The sequence below is a fragment of the Aythya ferina genome (genome assembly GCF_964211825.1).
Source record: "Aythya ferina genome assembly, chromosome: Z".
Classification (NCBI taxonomy): Eukaryota; Metazoa; Chordata; class Aves; order Anseriformes; family Anatidae; genus Aythya; species Aythya ferina.
Genome location: NC_140299.1, coordinates 41,002,827 through 41,021,334, shown reverse-complemented (window position 1 = coordinate 41,021,334; position 18,508 = coordinate 41,002,827). Strand labels below are relative to the sequence as shown.

The 18,508-nt window shown below is 35.0% G+C and overlaps 1 protein-coding gene across 5 annotated transcripts in view; it reads right to left on the bottom strand.

Annotated features, from left to right (window-relative positions):
- VPS13A (vacuolar protein sorting 13 homolog A) overlaps nt 1-18,508 on the bottom strand; it is a 118,786-nt gene that overhangs the window by 17,755 nt on the left and 82,523 nt on the right. For 3 of the 5 annotated variants that reach the window (XM_084504876.1, XM_084504875.1, XM_084504877.1), the window contains 14 exons: nt 15,193-15,346; nt 14,299-14,445; nt 13,643-13,724; nt 12,216-12,285; nt 11,565-11,670; nt 9,250-9,363; nt 7,284-7,429; nt 7,088-7,169; nt 6,356-6,469; nt 5,829-5,904; nt 5,571-5,734; nt 5,173-5,218; nt 4,784-4,907; nt 2,999-3,113 (listed from right to left, as the gene is read on the bottom strand). In XM_084504876.1, the coding sequence (XP_084361002.1) occupies nt 2,999-3,113; nt 4,784-4,907; nt 5,173-5,218; nt 5,571-5,734; nt 5,829-5,904; nt 6,356-6,469; nt 7,088-7,169; nt 7,284-7,429; nt 9,250-9,363; nt 11,565-11,670; nt 12,216-12,285; nt 13,643-13,724; nt 14,299-14,445; nt 15,193-15,346 (1,540 nt within the window). Of the gene's footprint in view, nt 1-333; nt 960-2,998; nt 3,114-4,783; nt 4,908-5,172; nt 5,219-5,570; nt 5,735-5,828; nt 5,905-6,355; nt 6,470-7,087; nt 7,170-7,283; nt 7,430-9,249; nt 9,364-11,564; nt 11,671-12,215; nt 12,286-13,642; nt 13,725-14,298; nt 14,446-15,192; nt 15,347-18,508 lie in introns of those variants that run through there. The other 2 variants (XM_084504878.1, XM_084504879.1) reach the window with 2 other exon arrangements.

Sequence of the window (18,508 nt, the reverse complement as noted above, 5' to 3'; positions counted from 1 at the left end):
TGGCATTTTCTCAAGCTGTCAGTGATTGTACCTAAGTTTCAGATCTAGGGTGGGTTTTGAGTTTTTGTTGTATGAATGAAAAAAAATGTTAATTTAAGAACTAATCATTTATGGTCACAATTGAAAATACCTAAAGAAGCTATTATATTTCATACATCTAAGGATTCCAAATGCTACATAAGCATTTAAAAATTGTGGTAAAACAAATGTCCCTTTCAAAATACATGTACATTTATTTCATCTTTAAATAATTTCATAAGACATTTAGTGTTTTGACATAATCTAGTTTCAGGAAACAAGAACAACAATGTTGGAAGAGAACAGATGAATCCATTTTAGATATAATTTAAATGTGTTTATTTATAAGAAGAAAAGCAGACAAAATAGTTTTGAAATATGAAATAAATAGAATATTAAAGTCAAACAGCATTTTAATACCAATCATGACTGTACAATTCAGTAAAGTACTACTGAACACATTTAAAAGCATTCCATCTAGCAAATTATAACTAAAAACTGGAAAAGGCAATTTGCAAATGCAAAAACATTAAATACACTTCATAGAAACATATCTATAAATAAATTCTAAGTCATGGTATTATTTCTTTATATTACTCAGTACGATTTTCACTTAATATCCAGTTGTGTATAGATATGACTTTTTATTGTTGTATGTATTTGTTATATATTATATATATTTGCTGCTTTGTCTAGCACTAACACATTTTACTTGTCTCCCTCTCTCCTCCCCCCCACCAACTTTCTTTTTCCTAATTTTAAAAATATTAGTACCAGACATCCCCAATTTCTCAGCAGGAAATAAAGTGACAACGTTTAATACTGAACAGTCAAAAGAATGCGACAAAGGCCATGTACATCTTACAGTCCATATTATCCTAACTGTCATCATCATCACTACTATTGTGAGTCTTAGTCCATTCCCTGTAGGCCTGTCTTTTCTGAAAGCATGACAAGGGAAGAAGAAAGCAGAAGTATTAGTTTAGAAGGATTTGTTTGGCTGACATTGTTTTTTATTTTTTTTTTAATTATTATTTTTTGTAATTAAAGGAAAATAAAAGAATACAGTAATTCTGCAGTGACATCCTAGTTTAGGGCATAGTACAAGCACACTAAATCTATTTTACTGTCTATTCATTTTGGTTAGCAGACGCAATATCTAAAGTCGCTAAAAGAAATTTTATTTAGATCTAATCTGGTAATCTTCTGGAAGTACTACAACACAATAAATGCAATGGGGCCAGTCACCAGACTTGTATGCAAAGAAGTAGCATAAAAGGGGGGGGGATTACTCTTTTTCCCCATAACAAAACTTGCTATCCAAACTGCTTCACATAGGGGATATGTAACACTGAGCATAATGTAAGACAAAGAAATATCTCTAGAATCAGAAATATTAAGAACCAAAAAACTCATTATACTTGAGGAATAGGATTAAGACGTCAAATATGTCTTAACAAATGTTAAGACATCAGATACATCTTACCAGAATAAAAGTGACACAATTTATTATTTTCTGATTTGACTGTCTACAGGGAGAACTGTTTGGAGTTTTCAAAACTTTTCTTAAAGAGTAGTTCTGCTATAGAATCGTCAGTCGTGAAAACTAATACGAAACAGTTTTTCAACTTTAGTTACTTTCAAATGGTGGCTACCATCACAAAATACGACAGTCATTGCTTAATTGGAATGCGTTATCTCATTTATAAATGAGACATGGTACTGCACTCAACCATACAACAGAGAAAAACTGGAATCGCATATGTCATTGCAGAATTTTCTAAAGGTTTCTCAGAAAAAAAATCCCCAAATGCAAACATGTACAAAATTAAGAAAAAGAAAAAGCAATGCAGTTCAACGATTAAGTTTATGCTTTGGTTAAGGTAATACTTCTATATGAAACTGGATTTCAAGAGCAGAGGTTAAAGCCAACTCATTAACAGAAAGGCAGAAGCATACTATTATCAAAAATTTTCAAAATTTACTGATACATAATCACTGAATGTTATGAAAAACAAAACTGAGATGACCCAAACAGGACAATCCTCTTCTACCACAAGAGAAGAAGATACAGTAATGAGATGCAGATGAAACAGAAACAACCAGACAAGAACTGGACATGTAAAAAGCTGTGTTAATTCGCAAAGCAGTCTAAAAATCCTCTCCACAGGATACTTAATTCTTATCTAAATCTCCCAAAAGGTTATTTCCATATGACCTTTCTAACATTCGCAAGCTGCAAATCCTTCAATTATTTAAAAATAAATTTGTGAACTTGTTTACATCCCCAGGGGCCATTCATGCAGTTTCTAAATGCTTTTTTATTTCTTAGCTTTAAGTATTTCTAAAGTGCACTTTTATATAAAACATAGAAAAAATATAAACTTTGTAAGCTGCGTAACAATGGAAATTATTTCCACTTTGACATCTGAGTCAAATTTGCTTCAGTAGAACCTAAACTAAAGAAAAGCTGTCCACATTGCTTCTTGGCATGTTCCTCATGCAAAGTGAATTCTACTTCAAAATTGTTAACATTGTTTTGGTGGGTATGACGTGAATATTTTGTATGTTTGATGTGCTATTTTACACAAAACTGTGATTCAAAATGTGTATTATAAAATTAATGAAAACAGTATTTTGGGTTTACCATCATCACTACAAAAACAAAAAAATTAAGACATAAACCTTTTTAATTATACATATAAACCCTTTTCTTCTTTTAAACTGTTCTGTATCTTGCACAAATCTCTACAGATACACTGCCATAAATTATGGTTCCTTTCTCAACAGTTCTATCACAGAAACTAAGCCACCAAAGTGATTATAAACCTATGGATCAATTAAATGGATCTTTCTTGACTACAGAGTTACTAGGTAATGGAATTTAAAAAAAATTAAAAATAGGGAATTAAAAAAATTGGTAATACTGCAAATAGTTACTTCAACATATGATGAGTTAAAATTTATGCCATTTCTTCACCTGTAACATTTGACTTCCGGTTCCATCTCTTAATCTGTAAGGTCTAATAACTCCATCTTCACCAAAGAAGCGAGGTGGGCGCAGGCTTACCACATCTTCTGATGAATCTGCAACTCTGAGAAAAAAGCAAAAAAATTAAGCTATATATTAATATTTTTACTAAGCTTTAACATTTAGCAAAGGCTCTACAGTATTTTAAATATAAACTCACGTACTAGTACAGCAACTGTTGTCTATATACACTTTGACATATGAATAGACACTAAATATTTTATAAATTAATTATAAACTTTACTCAGAAATGCAATATATTTCAGAGAATGGTTATTAGAAGATTAGATGGCACAAGGCAGCACACAACTGCAATAATTCATGAAAGCACATAATGGTTGAAGTTGGAGAGGACCTCTAAACGTCATCTGGTCCAACTCTCCTGCTCAAGCAAGTAGCCCAGGCCCCTGCCCAGGCAGCTTTTGAAGATCTCTAAGGAGGGTGACTTCACAACATCTCTGGGCAACCTCTGCTGCTGCTCCATCTCTACACAGTAAAGAAATGTTTCCTGATGCTCAGACAGAACCTCTCATGTTCGTTTGTGCCCACTGCCTTAGCTCTTGCCCTGTCACTGGGCACCAATGAAAAGAGCCTGGCTCTGTCCTCTTTGTACCCTCCCTTCAGGAATTTACAGACATTGATAAGACTTCTCCTGAGCCTTCTCTCTTCTTCAGGCTGAAGCTCTCTTGGCCTTTCCTCATAGAAGAGGTGCTCCAGTGTCTTCATCACCTTTGTGGCCCTTCCCTGACTCTCTCCAGCGTGTCCATGTCTCACTTCCACTGAGGAGACAAGAACTGGACACAATCCTCCAGGTTTGGTCTTACCAGTGCTGAATAGAGGGGAAGGATCACCTCCCTCAGCCTGCTGGCAATACTCTGCGTGGTGCAGCCCAAGAGACCATTAGCCTTCTTTGCAGCAAGGGCACACTTAGTTAATTAATGTCTGAGTATTCTACTAAAAAACTTGAAGGTTAAAGTCATCTGTGCCCTACAGAACTTCGGCTCTGATGTGTTCCTTGCATTTCCCTTGTGAAGAGTTCAAAGGGTAAAACTTATGAGACACAAGGCAACCTTATGCTAGCAAAAGCGGGACAGCTCGCTGAGAACAGGGCCTTTAACAAGTGTAATCAGCAGGAGATACTAAATGACCTCTCAAAAACTCTTTTTTCAATTTTGTTACACATTTCAGTCTGTGAAAATCTGCAACAATGGATTTATTAAAGTTAGATATAAGGGAGTGAGACTACTACAGTATTCAATATGCAGTTCTGTCAGAGCTCTTAGTCTGAACAACAATGAAAGTATATCCTGGCACAATCTGGTAGTCTTGGAACTTTTCTCCTTTTGTTATACAAATAATACAAAACCTAACTTTTGGTGCAGTGTAAAAGTCTTTTGTTCTCTGCATATTTGAGATAAAGGGAAAAAATCAGGAACTGAAGGAAGTCTGATTAATTAGTTTAAAAGCCTTGGCTTTTAAACTAGTTTCACTGGCAATGGTCAAAACACGTAAGATTTAATTCTGTGGCTTTAAACAATATCAACAGTGGGTAGTGAAACAAGCTGCCTATTTATTATATGAATAACAATACGGACAAGACTTTCTTCTATCTCACTTGCATTAATGATAAAGTTGAAAGATCTAGGAAGATTTATAGAGAAGTGATACGAAGACACAAGGTACTCTCACTATTGTTTCATTCCATCTGTCATTCTTCATACTGATTTTACTTACTTTTTGATACCTTGAAATGTGCTGCTTGCCATATCTATGATTCCTCCAGTAGGTCTAGCTACTGCTCCCACTAAGCCTTTTCCAACACCTTTGAAAAAACCAGCTGCTCCTTCTTTCTGAGCTCCTAAAAGGATTAAGCGCAGCAAATTTTTAGGAAAAAAAAAAAAAAAAAACACACAAAAAAAACCACGAAACTTTTTCTTACTTAGGAGTTGCATTTGTTTTTATTTGATATGTAACTACATAGTCTCCTCCACAAAAAGCTCATGTGAACATTTAAATTAGATATCAATTAAAACATAAAATCTTGGTAAACTTACAATGTTTCATCACATATCAATAATTTGAAACCATATGAACATTTAATCTACCAGAAGACCTACACTTACCTCTTATTGGTTTTGTAACTATTCCTGTTATGCCACTGACGAAACCCTACCAAAAGAAATGGAAGAATGAAAACAAATATATTTTCATGTTATATTTTTCATTCTTATACATTTCTTATTACTTTATTGGTGAATAGCCTCAATGTACTTGCAGTGGAATATTCTAAAACCCACAGCAAGTTAACAGAATATGTATATTTCACCTGCTTTGCAATTCCTACTTTCTCCAATTCTCATGTATTTTTCTTTAAAGCTACCACTCAAATATGGCCACTTATTGGCAAAAATAGCATTAAAATTAGAGGAACAACTCTCCAGTTACTACAGCAGACTTTACATTTGTTACTTTTTGCCTGCACAAAATCCATTAGTCTTTCTATCATTTTTATTCTCCTTACAGAAACTAATCCTTTTCCTCCACGAGTGATACCCTCTCTCAGACCAGTGGGCTGTTTATTCATGGCTTCTCTCCTTTTCTGCTGATAATCCTCATCCATAGTTATTGCAGCTACTCCTTTTGCCATAGCACCAGTGATTCTTGAAGCAGCACCAGCTAATCCACCTATTAGAAAACAAAACAATCCCAATGCCATTTACAAATACTCACCTATATTACTTACTAATAACTATACTACTATGATTATTCTGAAACCTACCAACAGCTCCCCCTACTAGAGCTTTAAGTCCTAGTGCCATTCCTTCTACAAATTCTTCAGGACCCTGGATGGCTCCCTGAGGCAGGGGAAGAAAAAAGATGCATTTAGATTAAGTTTCAAGTAGCATATATTACATATTTTTTAAATATTATGTTTTTGTTGGAATTTATATATACTCAAAGAGAGCAGGAGAGCAAGTCTGAAAGTGTGAAATCACCCACTAGAGCTCCCATATGAGAAAGAAAGCCTACTTTAATATACTAATTCATTCATGGAAGTCTGATTATTTTAAGGCAAAATCATTCAAGCAGACTTATTCTAGCGTAAGATTTGTAAGGACCACTCAATCATGAATTAAGTGAAATTTTATGTCACTCCAGTAACTTTTCCTGTCACTTTCACTTTGAATTTTCAATTCTAAATATAGATTTAAAATGAAACAAGTTATTAATATATCCAAATTTACAATATAATTCACATCTAATCATTTTTGCAACATTTCACAGTAAGCCAACAGAGATTTTTACCTGGTAAGGTTCATAGAAGAATGCTTCTACTCCTTCAGACAAGTCTCTTATAAATCCAAATGGATTACCCAATACATCAAGGCCAAGAATAAGCACATACATCTGCTTAATAGCCTAAAATAAAAATAGGTATTCAGTAAAAATGTTTCAAATCACACTAAAGCCATTAAGGCAGTACAGTTCACTCAAAATAAAACAGTAATAAAGATGACTTTAATATGAAAAATTCAACACTTGTAAAAAGTACATATAGTTTTATTAAAAATGATTATACAGAAAGAAAATAGTATTTAATCAAATTCTAGTGCTTCCAAGTAAATAACTGAGATTAAGTCTCTTGAGATTTTACAAAGCATGCACATCACCCAGATTTCTCTCACTTTACACAGCTATTGAACAAAATTTGGTCTGTTTCTGGGTATTGAGAGAACTTTGTTGATTATGACTATAAAAAATTAAAAGTACATCAGAGCTGCATTGTGTTTGCTTCCACTACCAATCCCTCTAAGTTGTTTTGTTACTCACACCACTCTTCCTGTAGTTATTTGACCCCAGAATAAAGGCAGTAGAATTGCATGAATGAGTAACAAGTTTTTATGTTTCATATGTATTTAACCTGTGTACAAACATGGAAGGCTGAAAGTAATTTTATTGATTTTCATAAAACCAAAGCATACAGTAGCACTTTGAAGATGTAAGTTTACTGAAATACCAAAATTTATTTATTCCAACCTGTTTTGAATAATGCCTTAATACTGCTGATTGGAGCTGTTGTGTAGTACAGAAGTGATAATTGAGTTCAAAGAATGCCAACCTAAAAAAATAATCAAACAAAATATCCATATTATTTAGAGTGAAATAAAATCTATCATTGGCAATACTGAATTGTTTTTTGGAAGCAGTCATTAGAATTATATTTTTAACCTACTTGAAGACAACATCTTGTACATCTGTGAGGGTCGCACCTATACTCTTCAGAAGGAGATTCAAGGATTGAAGTGGTATCAATTCATTCTTTCTTTCTTCTTTGTTACTATCTTCGCCACCGGTACTGAGTGAAAAGCTTAAGTGTAACTAAACAATAAAAAACAAGATTGGGAAATAACATGACTGTTTTTATTAAAAGTATCATATTTTTAGCTTTATAATCTTTTTAATGATCTATATGAGATACAGCATATCTTTTATATGATCTACATTGAGATATGGCATTTCTAATCTTGACTGAAATCATATTGACTTCATAACAGAGAATATATACACACCATTTAGGGTTTAAAAAAAACACTGAAATTTAAAGGCCATTTGAATAACTTAAATACCTTTACGAAAATAGGAACTCTAAATTGCTTACTCGTATTTTCAGAATCTTCCAGAATTCTTCCAGAATCTTTTAGCTATAGTTTATTAGCTTGTTTCCAAAGCATTTTGTTTCTCTAACTAATACACAGTATCAAAGCAGACTAAATATGATAACATAGCATTGTGCCCAAGCAGGAATAAGAAACAAAACCCTGAAGACAAGTAATTATGCAAATTTTGCAGGTAATAAACAAGAACTGAAAAGTACACACAACAAAAAATAGTGCAGACCTGAAGTAATCAAAGTATTTATTTCACAGAAATTAAGATGACACTCTTATATACAGAAAAAATGTTCAGGAAATTAGGCTCAGGAAAATAGGGCTCTATAATGCCAACTGTAGCTTTCCAAATCTGATAAAAAGAGGTTATGCCTGTTCCTGATTCTGAGGACAATGCCACATGCCATTCGTTAAATTTATGGCGTAACAGAGCTTAACTATAGCTTGCTTCTATTATAGGTAGCTCTTGTCTTGCAGAATCATTGTCACAATTCACAACTTTATTGTGACTTCATAACTGTTAAAAACTAGCTTTTATTAAAACCTGAAACCTATTCTATTCTATCTCTTCCACATATTTTTTCTTGCAAAATTCAGAAGTAAGGTTTTTTCATTTTGTTATCTTAAAACATAAAGGATACTTTATTTTGTCAAGTCCTAATTTTTTTTTTGTGCTATATCAATTGGAGACATAGCCCCTAAATGAAGATGCACTGAAGCAGCTACTAAATATACGTAGAATGAGTTAGGCTATGTTGTTTTCGTGGCTAGCCCAGTATTACCTAGAATTATCTGTTTTAATAGCAGAACATTTCTAACATCCCACCCAATACTGTAAAAAGACAAAACTCAAACCTTTCTTTGATCTATTTCCCATGGGATGGGGGGGAAAATGTCTTAATAGGAATTCTTACAAGGCCTGCAAAGTGCTTAAAATTTTAACAAAGTCAGCTAAGCAATAAGCAAAAAAAAGACCCATAAGCAAAAAATATGTAAGAGATACAAGCAAACAGGCTGCTGTTTCCATGTTAAGTACGTATACACTGTTCAGTGGCTGTGCCTGTATATTTATGGGAACAGGGAAATGGCCAAAAGACAACTTTACTGCAGTCAAAATACAAAACTGCTCTTCACAGGTTAGTAATGATAAAGAAAACAGTGCACAGTAATGGTGATTGTACGTTGTCGTGTTTTGTTAGTTTCTCTTTTTCAGAAATGATATTGTTCCCCAATGCACTATGCGCTATCTGGACTTAAGAGCTGCAGCATTTTGAAAGGATAAATAACAAAAAAGAATTACTGTTTGAGAGGAATGTTGTGGATAGGAAGGAAATAATGAAGTCTTTAATATTTAAGAAGTGTTTCCATAATGTAAACCCCAGATAAATTAGCAATGACAGTAAAACTATTTTTCCGTTTTATTTTTAATTATCTCTACATTTTCTAACTTCCTAGTATCTACTATTTTACAGGAGATAAAAATCCTTCAGTTAGAGAGCAAGCATAGACAGTACTATGAAAAAGTTATACCTTAATTGAAGAGATATGGAAGTACTCATACAAGCTGATTTGTGATGTATCCATTGATGACACACTCATCAGTTCTTCTTGAAGAGATTCCACATCCTTTTTGAAAAGTTCTAGCTGTGAATGCATTTTCAAAAAACATATTACTTTCAAATTTAGAGCACATTAAACTTGCTAATCTAACGTGTGCCATTGAGATGCAATATATTGACTGATAGCACTTTCACTCTCCTGATTCTAGTTTTCTAACTAGAGTTGACATTTCAGAGGAATTTTAATTAGTTTTTGCTGTCTTTATTTGTATGAAGAAAAGGAAATATATGTATAAAAAGAATCCAAAACCCACCTATTTTCTAGAAGAAAAAAAAAGGAAGTTCAAATACCAAATATTTTGAAGTGGAGTTTCGGACAAATTTTATCTACTCTGTGACAAAGGCACACATATATACCCTTTTGATCATACAGCAAGTAGGTTTTAAACTACAAAAATCTAGACTAGAGATAAGTTTCTGTTACACAGAAACTAGACACGTACATATTCTCAGATTACCTCCATCTAGTCTTTCTGCTTTTCTCCTTCAAAAGACAGGTTTCTTTAACAATATTTTTTGCAGAACTGGCCAAATAAATTAAAAAAAAATGTTTTAAAATACAAAATTCTCAAGTAATATTCAGAAAAGACTTAACCAGCAAAATAAATAAAGTTTTAACTAAAAATATTGTGGTATGTCCCTCCTGAACAGTAAACCAGCCAAGACTTTGCTACTTTAACAAGCTAAACAGTAGAAGAGCTGAATACTAATGCGTGTTTAGATCGTGATTTAAAGTTAAAATGCCTCTCACTAGAGAGGCTCCTATTCATATTTAACATTTCACTTAAAAATTTCAGTCACAACCAAGATATAAACAACAGATTTTCTAGGTAAATAAGCAATTAATATATTTTGTAAGTCTTCCCAAAATTGTGGTGTCATTAGATCTCTGCAAGGAACCCCACAGGTTTCAAAGGAAGGCCACAGGAAAGACAGCATGAGTGGGAAGAATTAACCAGTACCTGATAACCCCAAACTCAAGGGAACCACGCAAGTGTTGTGTCAACTGGACAATACATTTAGTTTTCCTTTACATACAAACATCCCACCAAAATTAGAATCTTCATTTAAAGATCAAAATAGAGAAATCCACACATTTGAAGTTAGGAAGGTTAGGACATATTTAGCACATTATACCATGTAAGAGTGGCAACTTAGATGAAAATATCTACCGAACCACAACCAATAGCAGGTAAGTCTTACAAGATTTTTTCCTTGACATTAGCTTTTTAAATTCTAACAAGTTTGCTATCTTGCTTGAAACGCAATTCCAGAAACTAATTTCTCACCTCCTTATAATTTATCAGCATATATGTATTTTAAAAATACAGAGAATAACCATCACACTTTTTACTAAATCATTTATTATTACATGCTGACATGCAAATTTCAATATTCTTACCAGGAAATGCTTGCTCAACACATACCATATATGCTTTGTATACAGCTAATCACTTTTTTTTTGTTTGTTTGTTTGGTTTCTTTGGCAAGTCTGTAACGTTCTGCCTCCTCTGTTGCTAATTGCTTGTACCTTAGGTTTTCCTTATTAATCCCCAAGGAAACCACCTTATGTCTCATACTTTCTTTTTCTACTCTTCTTCAGTATGAACTTCTTGTGTTCCCCCTCTGTTCTCTCCCACTGCCCTCTCCTTTCAACTTAGTGGAAACACGTCAACTGCATCATCTAACAACTTTACAATCTTGCATAAAATTGCTGAAGACACTTTCACTTTTTTGAATAACCTGTCTCTCTATTCCTCTTACATTCTCTTGCTCTGATGAGCAGATAAGTTTTACTGATATCCTGGCCAATATTTTCATATATTGGTTTTTAAAATAAAATGGGTTAATGAAAAGAGTATTATTATTTTAACTTCTCTCCTGACCTGGGTCCTTAATGAACTAATCTTCCAGGCATTAGTAAGACCCAATACTCTACATACATCATTACTACTTTTATTCTTTTCAGAAGATGTTAAAGCCTTCTTTGCATAGCATGCAACACAAAGATAAAAAAAAGACTTTACTATTTGCCTCAGGAAACAGTAACTCTTGAAAACATCATATCTTCATATTAGTCCCAGGCACAACACTTAACCAGTACCATGGACACAGAACATAAAGTTTTTGTGCTTTGTATACTTGTTCCTGTTGATTCTGTTTTAAAATACAAGTTGAATAATTACATATTAAAAATCTATTAATCTTCAAACAGAAGGTTTCTACCTGTTGGCCATTTGGTACATCAGTCTGTGTAAAGAATTCAACCAGTGCATAGAGGAAACCAAGATCTAATCTGAGATCCATCTCTTGAATCAGGACTTTGAAGTACCTACACAAAAATCAAAAAAATATTATTGAATTGTTTTTAAAAACAGATGTAATACTTTAGATTATGAAATGAGTTGAACTACAAAATGTAATCATACAGGATACTTATATCACTTACTTATGAACTTCAGATTTTTTTAAGGAATTTGTCATTATTGGTCAAAAGGTTTCCTACAGTGCTCTAAGGCAAATGTATTTCCTGTATCCAGAATAATTTCAATAAATTAGCAGCATGTAACACTGTCCTGTAGAGTTTATTATTATTATTATTATTATTATTATTATTATTTGTTTGCTTGTTTTTACCAAATGAGGAAAAGACTAAAAATCTTCATTAGAAGAATTGAAAATTCTTCATTACTCTGCAGTTCTGTGGTTAATACAGAGGGCTGCATTTTCACGTCTCTTTCTGAAGAGCTCTTATCTTTACCAGTATGATTTGGTGTAAAATTATCTTGCATTATGTTTGCCCCTAATTGATTTTAATTTTAAAGCTTGATTAAACATAATCAATGGCAAAAAGATGGAATATGTCAAAATACTTACTTAATATGAGATATTTGTGAATGTCCTGCAGTTCTCATAACAATACTGACATCGGTAAATGGTTTTGGTGCTATGAAGTTGTAAAATAAAAACAGATCAGCACAGATCTTTCTATGATCGACATACCTTTATGTTTTTAATATGAAAATGTCATATGTGTTCAGGATTTTTTCAATCCTATGGAGTAGGATTATATAATGGATGTGACTGGCAAACAAATAAATCACTGAAAAGAGCAGGAACAGGAAGGAATAGGAAGACAAGGGTGAAATGGAGTATCAAAATCCTATTTCAGTTATCTCTGAAAATGTACCATCTAAATGCAAATTAATCATGATATAATCTTAGACATATAATTTCCCTAGTCTTGTAAAAAAATTCTTCAAAGACCAATACAAAAATAAAAAATAATAAAAAAAAATCTTCAGCTTTATGAACTCTAGCTTAAAATTGATCATATTCAGGATAAAAACCTGCCATTTTAATAGCTTCTGAAAAGAAGCTATATAGTATTCTTTATATTTCAAATTCTTGTATTTCAACTCAGAATCTCTCTCGACATTATGCTGATCTTCCAAGTGACTTTGCCCTAAGTAAGTTAATGTAAGACTGCAGTTCCCCACATTGTACACTGACTTTGAGGTCTATACTCCATTCCATGGAGAACCGGGTAGGTTATAAACAAGACACACAAAATATACTTTGCCATCTAAGGAGATGGTGCATCGCATAGCAATTCTGAGTCCAGACTGGTATTAGCACATTTCTTTTCTTATTCAGGTAAGTCACTAGTCATGTATTGTATGCAAGCAAATAAAAAAGCATGCTTTTTAAACAACATGATTACTATGAACAACTTATTTTAGGCAGTAGGGTAAGTTTTGGCCACTGAAGATTAAAAGTGATTATTAAAAATCCTGTTTCTGAACTTCAAACATAAGTAATACAGAAACCATGCAACAGATTCACAATCATCAAGTCTAGCAAAGTTTTGAACATTTCTTATTTTCGTCAGGGAACTCTCCTCCTAAGATGGTCAGCTCTCAGCTTTAGTTGTGGTCTGAATCCAACTGCTAAAAGCCCATTTTAAACTCAAAATAAATTTAACTTACACCTTAAAATCTCCAAGAGCAATGAATTGGTTTGTCAGAAAGATGTGCTTAAAAGGTATGGTATCAATGGATAAAATGTTTTGTTGTTGTTTTTGTTTGTTTATTCTAATTGCTGTTTAGATGGTAATTTTCTCTACAAAGAAGATACAGAGAAAACCAAATTACCTCCCTGTCTCTAGAATTAGTATGTGTGTTCTGTGTAGTCAGTAAGCACGAATGGTCTTCATCTGATAAAAGTGGCAAGGTTCACTTCATTAAAAGCAAGCTATCTTGTAATTTTATTAGTAAAGATTACGTTAAGCTAGAACAACAAACCTGAATCCAAGGTGATGGACTTTGGAGGTTTAATAGGATAGAACACAAAGGGAAATATGGCTCCAGGAATCTGGTTTTGTATCTAATAGGGGTAAGGACAGGACAAGGTGTAGCATGTTAGCTTTTCAGTAGTTAAATATTTCACAAGTAGGAAAAACACAAGAATTATGAGCATTACCTGTAGCATTCCACCAATTCAAAAGCAGGAAAAAAGCGACTACTAAGGTTCACAATATCTCAGTTTTCAAAATGAAACTATCCAATCCAAATAGTCTAGAAAAGTTTCTCCCAGTTGGTGGTTACAAGTGGTTCACAAAATTGTTACAAAGGATTTGTTTTAAAAACTTGAACGTGTAATTTGCAGAAAATAGCAAATTATACCTGATTTTTAGTTGGTCACAAATAAGAGCAGGAAAAAGCATGGAATATGAACAGTAACATTTTCCTCAACAGTAATAGGTGACTATGGTGTTTTTTTTTCAGAAGCATTTAAGCAGTTATTTCTTTTCAAAGATTGAGAAGCACTGATGCCGAAGCCACTGAGCAAAATTAAATTCAAGAAATGAAAAATGCGAACAAATCTGAAAATAAATCCAAGTTTCCTTAAAAGGCACTTTTTCTTAATAAATAATTCACTGTTCTCTGACAAGACTCACCTGTATCCTGTAAACTTGAATTCTGAAAGACTTCTGATGTGCTGATGAACTGTACTCTACTTTCAAAGCCGGTAGGTAATTCCTTCTAATAGGAATCTCATTGGGTTGTTGAATTTTCATGTTACATCCATTAGGAGTTAAACACACCTATTATTAAAACAAAAGTTATTTGTATTAAAGAAAAGTTGTTATGCTACATGATTGTTATAATGTACTTTAAAATTTACACTTCTCGTTAACATTGTAATAAAAGCTTAACAGTAAAAGTCTTGCAGCTTATTTACCTATGCTATGTTAATTTACCTACAACACATTTCTAATGAGTATCTTGAATTTATCTACAGACAAGGATAGCAGCATTCAGAACATAACATCCTTTTACTTTCTAGAATTATTTCTGGAATGTTTTTGTTTGTTTTTTTTTTGTTTGTTTGTTTGTTTTTGTATTTATGTAACTGAATGACACAGGTGAATTATGTCGCACTGTGGTATACCACAATGAGGGAAAATACAAGATTTTGTGTTAAGACAAACACTCCCTCAAACTAACATCCTGCCCTCCTTCCAGGTATAACAGATGAAAAAAATGCAGAATTTCTTTATTGTATCTTTGTGAATATTTAGTCCCGTGACCAGTAAAAATGTTACAGTTCAATTTCAAAGTTAGAGGCTAACAAAAACAGGTCTACAGCAAGCTGTCGAATATTTTTGGATTTCTCTTTCTAGACAAAGTTTTTTTTCCCAGGCAAAGAAAAAAATGGGATTTCAAATGAGCAGGGTAAATCAATCATCTCAATTTTCACTGGAAGTTTTTCATAGATGGCAAAAACTGATACACGATCTTTTTCCTGTACACAACTATTAACAACAGATTTAGAGAATGATCAGTATTACCAAGACATTGGATTCCAACTCAATAATCTTATTTTCTGAAGGAGTTAGCTCACTGTAATCTTTGAATTCTTGTTCTAATTTATCAGTTTGCTTAACACTCATTGGTCTCCATCTTGATTTCTTCTCAGGTTTTGTCTCCCAAACCACATCAGAACTTTGAAAACAAAAGAAAAGATTTAGCAAGTACAAAACAAGTTTTACATGCTTTAGTATAGCTTTTAATATGTAGTAACTATGGAATGAGAAAACACATAGTAAAACACTCATGTTGTAAATAAAAATGACCCAAATCACCCACTTCCTTCTCTGTACCGAAGAAATAAGATAAACAGCAAGTTTGTTTTTTTGTTTGTTTGTTTGTTTGTTTGTTTTTATCTCCCCAGTTTAACAAAGGTAGGCAGGTAAGGACACTTTGTCAAGGAACTCAGTTTCAATAGTACTCCATCTGTTATTCCACAGACTCATTGTGGGCTTCTGTGCATATTCCTGCATATATTTTGGCATGGTTGATTCAGTAGAAATTGAGTTTCTCAAGTCAGCAGAAAACATTGCCTGAACTGCTTCTTATATTTGATAGATAGTTTCTTCACTTGATCTGCCTAAATTACTAGACAGTGTTTCAGTTTATGTGTTTTCTCTACTGATTTCATGGTGTTGTAGGATTTGTTTGTTGGTTGTTGTTTTTTTTTTTTGTTTCTTTGTTTACAGTATCCCAGAATCATTCTTTTCTGTTCTTTCCTTCTTTTATTATTAATGAAAGACTAAAGTTATCTATTATCTTTAAAGGGCTCTGGCGTCTTTTCTGCTTAGTTCTACTGCTTCTGTGAGAAGCTCTTACGTCTGATTGCAATCAAACAGAATGTACATGTATGATATAGGGCACAAACCAACAACTGTCAGACAAGTGGAGAATATTCATTCTTTCCACAAGTTACTATACAAAATACATGTACATAGCTCCCTAATCCAATTCCTTTTAGCTACATCCGTGTCTGTATTCAGATACATCAATGGCAGAACCAATTAAAACATAAAAAATAAATGTGAGCTAGAGGAAAAATAACAGCTACAAAATAGAGTTTTGAAACAATTTGTTTCAATGTTAACAATGTTACAAAATAGATTTGAAACAGCTGTAGGTTTTTTGTTTGCTTTTGTTATCATTTTCTTTTTCTAAATGCACTGGGATCCCATTTCTGGCACAGTAAAACTTGTTTCTGCATCATGTTAGATACAAATTGCCTCTTGCTTCTATTTTTGTAGAAGACAGTCAAAAACAGCAACATTCTGAACGACAATGTTTGTGTTTTTTTTCACTGTAACCAAGGATTCACCTGTCATCTTCAGAAACTGGCTTCAGGAGCTTGACACCTCCTTTGATTAATAACAGATCAGTACCACCTATAACCATGGCGAGACTCCTGACTATGGATGACCACTTCCCAAAAGAAATGCCTATTTTGAATCTGGGCATTTAGCTGCCACTTTTAAAAATCTAGATTTCCACTGTTTAGATAATTATCAGAGCACTGTTTCTCAAGTGAGGGCAAGGACTTGAATTTTCTTAGCGAATGGCAGAGCTGAATAAGTGAAGTATATACATACATTAAGTTTCTGCTTGTTTTGCAGTAAAGTGCAAAGAATTTAGAGGAAAAAGAAAATCCTCCGTCTAGCAAGCTCACAGATATGAACATAGAAAAGCAGGTGGAGTATGGCAGCAACAAGCATATACAAGTACCCCTTTAGCAATCTAAAGAGCCCCTGCATAAACACATCATAGCCAATGCTTTAGTATCATAAAGTTTCTTTTCTGCTCCCCTCTGAAAATGATACAGTAGCAAAGCAAAGGTATTACAGCCTTCAAGTCTCCACAATCACAGAATCACCTAGGTTGGAAGAGACCTCCAAGATTACCTCGTCCAACCTCTGACCTAACACTAACAGTCCTCCACTAAACCATATCACTAAACTCTACATCTAAACGTCTTTTAAAGACCTCCAGGGATGGTGACTCCACCATTTCCCTGGGCGGCCCATTCCAATGCCTAACAACCTTTTCAGTAAAGAAGTTCTTCCTAATATCCAATCTAAACCTCCCCTGGAGTAAGTTTAGCCCATCTTCCCTCCCAGAAAGGAAGCACTCACACAACCCCTGAGAATCAGCAAGAGCTGTTTATTGCCAGGACATCTTGCAGGTAAGCCTGCGGGATGTCCGTGGTGTTTGGTGGCTCCAAGCTAATGCTTGCGATGAAGCCTGAGCAACGAGTAGGGAGCTCGCCGGGCACTCCTGCGATGCTGTTGGTGCTCTCGGATGGCAGAGCAGAAAGACATGCCGCAGTAGTCCCAGGTCTGTCCTGGCAGAGGTGGATCTACTTCCATCTGTTCCTCCACATCTGGTGGATCCAGCTCCATGGGCTCCATGGTGCTGGGCAGAAGGCTAAGCCAGTCCTTGCCCGGGACTGCCCAAATGGGATGCCTTCCATCAGGAATGTTCTCAGGCCAGGGTGCTGAACCAGGGGGTTGTCCAGTCCCACACCTCGGTCCCATGCCACTGTCGGCTTGATTTTCATGCATGGGTCCGATGGTGCCATCTGGCTTACAGCCATGGCTGGGTCCTGCACTGTGCTCCAGACTATGGGCACACCTCTGCTCCCCGTGACTGCCTGCCTGATGTTTCTGACTTCACCCCACATCACCGTTGCACCTATGGGAAGGCCCAGGCCCCCTGTCGCTGGGTATTTGAGGGGCCGGCCTGTTCCCTGCATCATTACGGTGCCAATAATACCGCCTCTATCTGTCTGTGGGCGCCACAGGTCCCTCGGGCACTGGTGTCTCTTGTGCCACTGGTGCCATCCCTCTGCCCACGACACCTCCTTCTGCTCAGGTGCATTCCTTCTTGTGCTTCAGCAGACTGCATGGCTGTCCTCGCACACGAAGGAGGCCTGCTGCTCGCCTTGCTCTCCTAGTCTTCTTCCTGCCGCACAAGCTGGCAATCAGAGGGCCAAGATGCTCAGCGAGTGGTGGGCCAGCTGCAGGGGGGCCTGCTTTATAGGGCCCAGGGCACTGGTGGCCACTGTAACCTCAGCCAGCCTCTGTGATGGAGTGGCCCACTCGTGGCCAAAAGCAGCTGTGTTGGGAGTGGCCTGGAAGATGCCTCACGTGGACAAGGAGGAGGGTTGGGGGGCTGAGGGCCCCTTTTCTGGGGCTGGCTCCCCCGGGCCATTTGGCTTGCCAGAGAGAAAGGCTGCCCCTCGGCCACAGGGACTGCCCTGCACCTCCCATACTGTGCCTTGGGTTTATTGTTAACACTGTTTTT